Consider the following 9,466-nt stretch of genomic DNA (forward strand, 5'->3'; position numbering starts at 1 on the left):
TAAGAACTCCCAATTCTTATAAGATACAAATGCAAGTAACAAAAAAATTTAATCCATACAAGAGAAAAATACAATTTTAAAATTTTACTTTATGCTGTAAAATAATTGCTCTGTGATTTGATGCCCAGCTCGAAGACCTCCTGATTTTTGTTGGCCTCAACTACAACAGGATTGGAAGGTCCAGCCACGGTTTTCCCTGGGAGCAGCAGAACTCAGAGACTGGCACTTGCTTGCTGGTAAAGGTACCCTCAATTCCCACCCCACACCCCAGGAATGCTCCTGGAGTGATGGAAAATGGGATGGGTGCTAGTGACAATGCACACAGAGCATGGCAGCAGCAAAACAGGATTTGGGGGTGCTCTGCAAGGTGGCTTTGAAACAAAACCTCCCTCGGTACCCTACATCCACTCCCTGCCCTGAGCTCAGGCTCTGCCATCCCAAAACCAGGCAGACTGCTGTGGAAACGGCAGTGAAACAGAGGATCCATCACGTGCTGGAGTGGGAAAAGCAAAGGAGCCCATCCCCAAGCCCAGGTCTTCCTCAGCCACAAGGGACTGGTGATTCTTGGGACTGGCCTCAATTTTATTGTCTATTAAAGTCACCTCCAAACCACCCCCCTCAATCCTCGTGGGAGGCAGGGAGGTGCCAGGGTCACACAGGGAAATGCTGCTGGAGTGGGGGCAGAGCCTGGGGACCCCTGGGTATCACATCACACAATTTTGGGGAGAGGGAGAGGAAATAAATGAGAGCATGGCAGAGGTAGATGTTGGGAGGTGCTGGGAAAGTTTCACATCCCAGATGCTGCTGAAACTAGGGAAACACGCCAGGACTGACATGAGCTGGGGCAGCACCCTCTGCTGAGGGCTCAGTGAGACCACAGCACCAAGGGGCCTCCTTTCAGCACTAAACCCCAACCCCCACTGCTGCCAGCCCAAAAAATCAGTCCAAAACACAGCTGTGCACCACAGGGACAACTCTGCAGAGAAGATCCCACGGTGCTGAAAGTTCTGGCTCCCACATTAATTAAAGCCCATCAAGTCATCAGCAGCGTCAGAATAAAGCTGCAAGCTTTAACCAGCAGGAGCATCAGCTGCTGGAACAGTTGCACAGCTGCATTTTTGGGAGATGTGGTCCACAGAGCCTTAGAGAGGGGCTGGGCCACCACAGGGCCACAAACCCTGTGCCCTGCAAGGCTGTAAGAGCCGTTAATCTCTGTAAACCACCGTAAAATGGTGTGTGGAGAGCTACAGACCCTAAGCTGGAATTGTGATATGAGTCAATGAATGATGCTTTAAAGGAGCAGGTGTAATATGATATATATATATACTGTTCTCCTGGGAAAATGTGTAAGAAAAACGAATAAATGCAAATTAAAAAGTTGCAAATCTGTGCAGAACTTCTCTGGAAATGGTTAGCAAAGTCACTTTTTCAAATTAACCAACTGAATCATTGCTCCCTTAACGAGAACTCTTGTTGATGTCCCCTTGAGCTGGAGTCCTCCTCTGGATAAGCAGGGAAGTGCCGCTTTTCGAACTCAAAGCGCAGCCAGCTCTGCCCTCTGCCGATGGCCGGAGACCACGATGGCCCAGGAACGTGGCCGGAGGTGACACCACTTCATGGCACGCTTGGAAAAGAACAGCCCTTGGCTCTCACCCTGATTTGCTCCATGAGAGCTGTGGGGACCCCCTGAACGAGGTAATAATGACCGCGGAGAAATCGCAGCTTTTGGGGAGCCCAAATCTGCCCACGATCAGCTTCGGGGGGATGGGGGGGCTAAAGCCCCCCAAATCACTGGGAAGAGGGACTGCAGCACAGGGGCGCAAACATCCAGGTGAGAGGGAAAGGAGCCTTTCCCAGCAAGCTGGGGAAGGAAAATAACTGAGGAATCATCTCATTCTTTCAGGCTCAGCTCCTCATCTGACACACAGGGGCTCTGCCAGCGGGTCCCTGTCCCGCAGCAGGAACAACTTACTGCGGTGACACCAACCTCGCAGCGACAGCTCCCAAAACAACCCGAGACCATCAGCCAGCACCCTTTCAGACATCCGTAAAAACCACCAGAAGAGGAGGAAAGCGGGTGATTCGAGGCAGGAGCCAGGGCAGGGACACCCCAAAGCGGTGCCACGGGGCCCCGCCGTGCCCGTCCCGCTCCCCACGGCGCAGCCGCTCCCCGCCAGTTGCGCTTTTGCTTCGCTCAGCGAGGGAGGGACCCGCCGTGGGGACCTCTGCAGCCCCTTCGAGGACACACCGGGGCAGCCTCCGGGACAGCAAAGGTAGGGTTGGAATTCCTCTGTCGCGGTTACCTTCGGGTCAGGCTGGGGAGGGGTGGGGGTCAATTGGGATTTTTTTTTTTTTTTTTTTTTTTTTTTTGATTGTTGCGCTTTAGATTTGGTGCTGATCCGCCGGGAGGGCTGAGAGGGGATGGGACAGTTCAGGGACAGCCAGGGGGGTCCTGCCTTCACCACAGAGCTGGTGTAACTCCCACAGTAAATAGGTGGAAGGGAGGAGATGCAGAGTAAGCCCAGCCACAGGTAAGGAGATAATACTTTATTTATTGAAGAGCTCCTGTGTGTGTCCATGGGATGCTCTGAGCATCCGAGTGAGAGGAAGGGGATGGCTGAAGCTAAAACACCCAGCCTTGAAGTTTCAAGCTGGGTTTTCTGCTATTACTGAATGAGCAGCTGAATTTAAGGATTAACCCCAACTCCACCGACTTTCAGCCCCTGAAAACCCAGCACTACCTGGGATAGGACTCGTCTGTAAGGGGCCTTTGAGGCCACACAGCCCCATCTCCCCCCGCACAGGGATAACTGGCCTGATTCCTACTGCTCCCCATTTTCCTTGGATTTGTCTCCCTCTATGTGTCCCATGAATTTTCCCAAGTGGTCCGATCCTCACAAGTGGCACCACGCTGATTTTCTGTGGGCCAGTTTCCATTTGACTGCAAGAACCAGAGAGGAAGAGGACAGGGTTATCACAGCACAGGGACATGGCTCTGCATCCCTGCGGGCTGTGTGCTGATGGTTTGGGGGAATAACTCACAATTTTGGTGCCAGAAACATCTCCCAGGGACATCAGGGTGTGCCAGGAAGGGAGAAGGAGAGTGGGGGATTAGGCTGACACACAGCACTGCTGCTCCGCGTTATTTTCCCTTCTTAACCAGGATAAATATTAACAAAGGAGGACAAGAGCTTTTCCAAGGATTAAAAGGCAAAAGCAGAGTATTTCACATGGCATTAAACCAGAGAATTTATTTTTTTTTATTATTATTTTTTCTCTCGTATTCTTAGAATTTAGTTAGCACAGCAAGGGGCAGCATTGCTCCAGTGGAGAAAGAGATCAATCCCAAATATCTACCAGGAAACAAGGCAGAGAAGCCTCTACTTCTGACATTTGTTAAAAGAACAAAAAAACCAACCCCATACTACATTCGGTTTCTGGGTTTAGCATTTCTATTTTCCATTAATGCCTTGTAAATTCTACTTCCTGCCAAAGCAGGACAGTGGCATTTGAGGTGAGCCAGAGAACAAAGTGGGCACTGGGAGAAGCCCAGGCCACCACTGGGCCAGCTCTCCCCTCCCCACAGGGCCCCTTTGGGGGACCAAGACACCCTCACTCCACCTTCACTTGCACAGGAAACTGAATTTCCATTTGATGTTTCCCCTGTGCATGTTCTGCTTTTATTTTAGGTCGCGGAGGAGAAGAAGGAAAAACTCAAGAGAGGGGCCAGGCGCAGCCCAGCCCAGCTCCCCCAGGAGGGTAAGTGAGCAGGAGACACCAGGGTGCTGCTGCTGTGCTCCTGTCACAGGTTTTATGTGTTCTTAAAACACATCCCCACACTGAACACGAGTGGACTGAGCACCCCCAGCTCACCTGGGCCCGCAGCAAGAGCAGGGCTTGATGGAGCATCCATCCAGGCTGATCCACCACCTGGCTCCAGGGAGGAGCAGGAGGCATTGGCAGATCCCAGCTCTGAGAGGGTTCCAGGCACAGGACAACACCCACAAACCAAGTCCAGCCAGGAGCTGCTCTCAAAGCATCTCCCCCAGCCAGCTGGGTTTAGGAGCTGCTGTGGGTTAAACCCCCTGGATTTGCTCACAAGGATCCACACTGGACACCTCTAAGCAGCCTCAGCTGAGGAGCCTGAGCACTGCTGAGGGTGATGAGCTCTGCTGTGGGGCAGAGAACCCACCTGTGAGCAGGGTAAGGGGCTGGTCCCACACCCCCAGCTCCTGCAGGTGTTCTCATGGAGCAGATGGATACCTGGCTGTTGTCCAGCACATGCAAAACGCTTTATGCAGGATGTATCCAGCTCTAACAAGCTGATTTTAGGCTGGCTGCAACTCTTACCTGCTGCTCTGACTCACTAGGCACAAATCTTCATCCAGTGCCCCAGCGTGGCAGGTTTGGGGGGCAGCCATGGAAAAATCAGGGAGAAAAGCTCTTCAGGGGGAGAAGGAGGCTGTGCCTGTGGAGAGTCTCTCACCACCCCCTCGCAGTGAGGGGGAAGCAAGCACAAGAGCATGCAAACCCAAATTTCCTCTTTCTGGAGATGTTTTTAGCATCCTGCTGGTTTTTTACACAGCACATGGGGCTGAGCTCTGTAATGTTGCTGCTTGGGATTTCCAAAGGGCCGTTTCTCACATTGCTGAGTTTTTACACTCCCTCCCCAGCTCCCCAGAGCCTCTGGGTGCCCAGGCTGAGCCCCCTCGTTGCTCCCAGCCTTCTGCTGGGCCTCGGGGGCCCCTCGTGCTACAGAGAGAGGCAGAAAATGCTGCAAGTGCCTCCCTGCCCCAGGGCCAGGCTGGAGGGAGCAAGAAATGGAGTTTCAGGAAAGTTGCTGTGTGATGGGGATGGGAAAGGACAGGAGCTGGGGGACAGCAGGAAAAATTAGGTGTGCAAATGTGGAAGGGCTGGGGGTGCACTTAGTCCTTCCTGCTGTGTGCCCCATGCCACAGAGATGGAGTTAAGGTGGGTTTTCCCCACCTGGGAATGCAGCCAGAGGAAAAGGAGCATGATTGAATCTTCCTGAGTGGGAGACAGGAGCCCCTGCCAACAGGAGAGGAGAGATAAGCTAGTTTAAATTAATAAGAAGAATTGTTAAAATAAAAATATTATTAATTGTCACTTCTGAAGCATAATAGGATCATTTCACAAGCCATTTTACTACAGTGCTTGAGTTAGATGCTCCCTCTTTAAAAGGAAGGAAGGAAGACATTTCAGTCTCCTTGGCACGAGAAAATACAAAAATAGACATGTTTCCTTTTATGGCAGATTTTCTGTTTCCACCCAGAATTACTTCAAAGTTTCGGTACCATCACACCAGCAAGTGTTGAACATCATTAATAAGTGTTCACATTTTGTACCTAAGCACTGGAAAAAAACCAGCAGGGACTGCAGCAGATACCATTTTACCTTTAAAATTAAAATTTTAAAAATTAAATTAAAAAAAAATTAAAACATTTTAAATTAAGTAAATGTGCCTTTGGCATCTGGGTTGGTACCTAGAAGCTTCTCCCACTTAGACCTGCAGGATAATTCTTCATGTGGAAGCCAAAGGCAAACCTGAGAGGGTTTGGCCAGAGGTCCGGATTTCCTCCAGATTTATCAGATCTGGCTGAAGTTTTTGTGTCTGGCACATTCAGATAACATCACCTGTTTGGGCTGCAATTTTAAATAAAATCCACCTCCACCCTCCTTAGTACCAGTTCTGGTATTACCAACAGCCCCAGATGTGCACGATGGGTAAGGACAAGCCTAGAGAAAGTCAGCTTGGATCAAATGCAGGTAGTTCTGCAAAGGTCAGTTTACGTCCTATTTTTAAAAGTGAAATTAAAAAGTTGACCCTGGTTTGGTGAAAGTCACTGACTTGGGACTTCCACCCCAGGACAGGGCAGTGGTGGCTGCACTAGGGGAAAGGTTTGTGTGCACATGGGTTTACACCAGGAGCAGATTTCCATCTGTCATCTGCAGCTCGGGGGGTGGGAATGTTCTGAGGGCTTTCCCGGGAAGCCAGGGGAGTGTTCCCCTCAGGAGTTCTTGAGAGGTGAGAGTATCCCCAGGGAGGGAGGCAGGTCCAGTGCTCACCAGAGCGTTCTGGGTACTGGCCATGCGCTAGGACACGGGAAGAGCAACATCCCCTGGTTTGTAGCAGAAAATAAGCACAATTTCTATTTATTCCTTAGTGGTTCTGCACCTCCACAGGACAGGGCATGGTGCTTGCTGGGCAGAGAAGCGCTGATCACCACCAAAGCCACACAGGTTTCTGCTGGAGAGATGCTCCAGCTCTTTCCAGGTCTCCCACAGCTCTTTCTCTGCTCCTCCCCTGTGTCCCAACAATGCTCCAACTCCCCCCTTCTGTCTTCCAGCTGCAGGGCCACATCAGTTGTTGACCCCCTGTGTTGAGAAAAGAGGCTGAAATGCCACCCAAAAGGTGACAGAGACACAGCTCCGGTGAGGAATTGTCCACTTGGGCACACAGCGATGCTTTTCCCGGTGTGGATCCCTTCTGCCCATCCTGCAGGTGACCCCAGCCAGCTCTGACCAAGAGCATGAGAAGGGCAGGACTGGAATTAACTCCCCCCATGCAAAAACTCCCCACGATGAGCTGGTGACCGGAGCCTCCCACACGGATTCCAGGGCTGGACTGTTCCCTTTGGATCCTGGGGCCACCCTGGCTGCAGGACAGGCGGGATGGACATGTTATTATGCCAGGGCTGAGCACGGAGCTGGAGCACAACCATGAGCAACAACAACAACTGCAGCGAGCCAGATCTCAAGCCCTACTACGCTGTCACCTACACGGTGATCCTGATCCCCGGGCTCATCGGGAACACCCTGGCCTTGTGGGTCTTCTATGGCTATATGAAAGAGACTAAAAGGGCTGTGATATTCATGATCAATTTAGCCATTGCTGACCTATCACAGGTGCTGTCCTTGCCCCTGAGGATTTTTTACTACCTTACGGGCACGTGGGAGTTCGGAGGAGGTCTCTGCATGCTCTGCTTCTACCTGAAGTATGTCAATATGTACGCCAGCATCTACTTCTTGGTGTGCATCAGCGTGAGGAGGTACCTGTTCCTCATGCACCCCTTCAAATTCAGTGACTGCAGGCGTGTCTGTGATGTCTACATCAGCATTGTGGGCTGGGTCGTGGTCTGTGTGGGCTGCCTGCCTTTCCCACTCCTCAGGATGCAGCACCAGGATAACAAAAACGCCTGTTTTGTGGATCTTCCCGTCAAGAAAGTCGACCTCCCCACCTCCATCACGCTGATGACCATAGCGGAGCTGGTGGGGTTCGTGACCCCCCTGCTCATCATCCTGTACTGCTCCTGGAAGACAATCCTATCACTAAAAGAGAAGCACTCTGCTTCCCGAGACCTGGGTGAGAAGAAAAAGGCTTTAAAGATGATCCTCACCTGCGCCCTGGTGTTCCTGATTTGCTTTGCACCTTATCACATCAGCTTCCCACTGGATTTCTTTGTGAAAACCAGGCAGATCTGGGAGGGCTGCGTGCAGATCTCGGTGTTCCACGCCGTGGCTTTGTGCCTGGCCAGCCTCAACTCCTGTGTGGATCCCATCATCTACTACTTCACCACGGATGAGTTCAGGAGACGCCTCTCCAGGCAGGATCTGCAGGACAGCATCCAGCTCCAGCACCTCAGCTACGGCCGGAAGCACTCCCGGGATGTGCTTGGGGAAGACACCACAGAATACTAGAGCTGCCCTTCCAAAACAGCTGCCAGCACTACCAATATTCATTAAATTTTGGCCTTTGCCACAATATTTTCCCTCAGGACACTGAGAACAAGAACTCAAACTTCTGCTTGTGGTGAAGGCTGAAATAAACAAACAACCCTCTCCCCAAAAAACTTAAACCTGACCAAAAAATGTGTTGATTCAATATTTTGGGTGCAAATTTTCACTGAATATAAATAGGAGCAATTCCATTCCTCAGCTGGGCAGCTGGAGGTCATGGACTCATGGGAGAGGTGACACCATCCCTACTGTCACCTGTGGCATCACCCAGACATGTCCTGGTCAGCACGAAACAGCAAAGATTCTGGGGTCTTGCTTTGCAGAAAGAATTTGATCCTAAAAAGTACTGGATGACACAATTCTCTCTGTTTCTGAGGCACAAGACAATTCAGCAGAGACTGATTCTCCAGAGAGTGCCCAGAGGCTGCTCCAACCACACTGAGCATGGAGTGAGGAGCAGAAGGAAGAAAAGGACTTCCCATTTAAACAATTAATGAAGACTCATTTGGGGGTGTAGCAAATGCCATCACCCCAAACCACACAGACAGTGAAGCTTCCACACACTATTTTTCTGCCATCAGTTCCCACTTCTGGATGCAAAGATAAAGGTTGGAGCCATGCCTTGGGTCTTGAACCATGGGGTTGTGTTTGGAGGGTATTTTTTCAAGCCTGGTGTCCATCAAGCCTCTCAGGTCCTCTTTTCACCAGAAGTCAAAAGGGGCAAATTATTTCCCTTTCACTGATAACTGACCCACAGCCATCACATCCAATCCTCATTAACAGCAGCAGGGTTCAGAGGATCCAAACCTTTCCAAAGTTTGCTTTAGTGGGAACTCCCTGGAAGCAAAGTCAACGGTGCCACAAGAGATTTTTAAGAAATGGGGATATTTTTTATAATACTTGCTTTAAATATTTTATAATATTTGCTTTAAATTCAAACCACAGAGAGTTTGGGCTTGGCTTTGGTATTTCATTTGCACCTTCTTGTAAAATGTTATTTTTCTGTGAACATTAGAAATGTACATTTGGAAGCGTAACATACTGTGACAATATAATTTTTTATTTATGCAGATGTTGTTTTATAATTTATATAAGGGACATTATAAGGGACATACACACTGTAGGAAAATTATGCGAAGCCCAGAGAGTGTCAGAACACAAGAAGTTTGTTTTCTTTTCAAAAACATTTTCATATAATAAAAGAAAACTCCACCAACTCTTCCTGACAGGAATCTGAGCCAGTGTCTGATGGCTGAGCAAGCACTGATAATTCATGGAAACCACGAAGCACATTCACAGTGACCAAAAAAAATTTTTATTTTTATATTTCCTGTTGTATAATAAAATAATAATTTCTAAAACTATTTTTTAAATGTAATTCTTGGCTCTTTCTCCCCCCTGCATCACCAGTACACACAAACATGTGGCAGCGCCTGGATTTGATGCCTCTTGAGCACCTGCAGAATATTTTAGATGCTTCTCCAAAATTATTTTACTCTTCTTCTTCCACTGGGAAGAAAAGTCAAGGGACAGGTTTCCCAGGAGAAGGGGAATTCCTACAGCTGCAGGAACCCAGTCCACCCCTGTCCTTTCTGGCCACCATGGGAGGGGACCAAAGTGGCCCTGTTCAACCCCCCCACAGTCACTTTGAGCTCCTGAGGGGAAAAAGTTGTACATAAAGTGGTGTCAGAAGTTCAGAAATCGTTCA

General features: G+C 49.7%; 1 protein-coding gene across 1 annotated transcript; it reads left to right on the top strand.

Moving 5' to 3' along the window:
* Positions 1-2,115: 2,115 nt before the first annotated feature.
* Positions 2,116-9,192, top strand: GPR174 (G protein-coupled receptor 174). Its single transcript, XM_066182160.1, has 3 exons — positions 2,116-2,273; positions 3,690-3,759; positions 6,369-9,192. Exon 3 carries the CDS (start codon positions 6,742-6,744, stop codon positions 7,717-7,719), a length of 978 nt encoding a protein of 325 aa, XP_066038257.1. The 5' UTR covers positions 2,116-2,273; positions 3,690-3,759; positions 6,369-6,741; the 3' UTR covers positions 7,720-9,192.
* Positions 9,193-9,466: the final 274 nt, after the last annotated feature.

This window comes from Chamaea fasciata, unplaced genomic scaffold (genome assembly GCF_029207755.1).
Source record: "Chamaea fasciata isolate MVZ Bird 193981 ecotype frontalis unplaced genomic scaffold, bChaFas1.0.hap1 SCAF_4, whole genome shotgun sequence".
Classification (NCBI taxonomy): Eukaryota; Metazoa; Chordata; class Aves; order Passeriformes; family Sylviidae; genus Chamaea; species Chamaea fasciata.

Bases quoted from the DNA above. Each gene is read 5' to 3' on its own strand.
- GPR174 (XM_066182160.1), top strand. From the start codon at position 6,742: ATGAGCAACAACAACAACTGCAGCGAGCCAGATCTCAAGCCCTACTAC.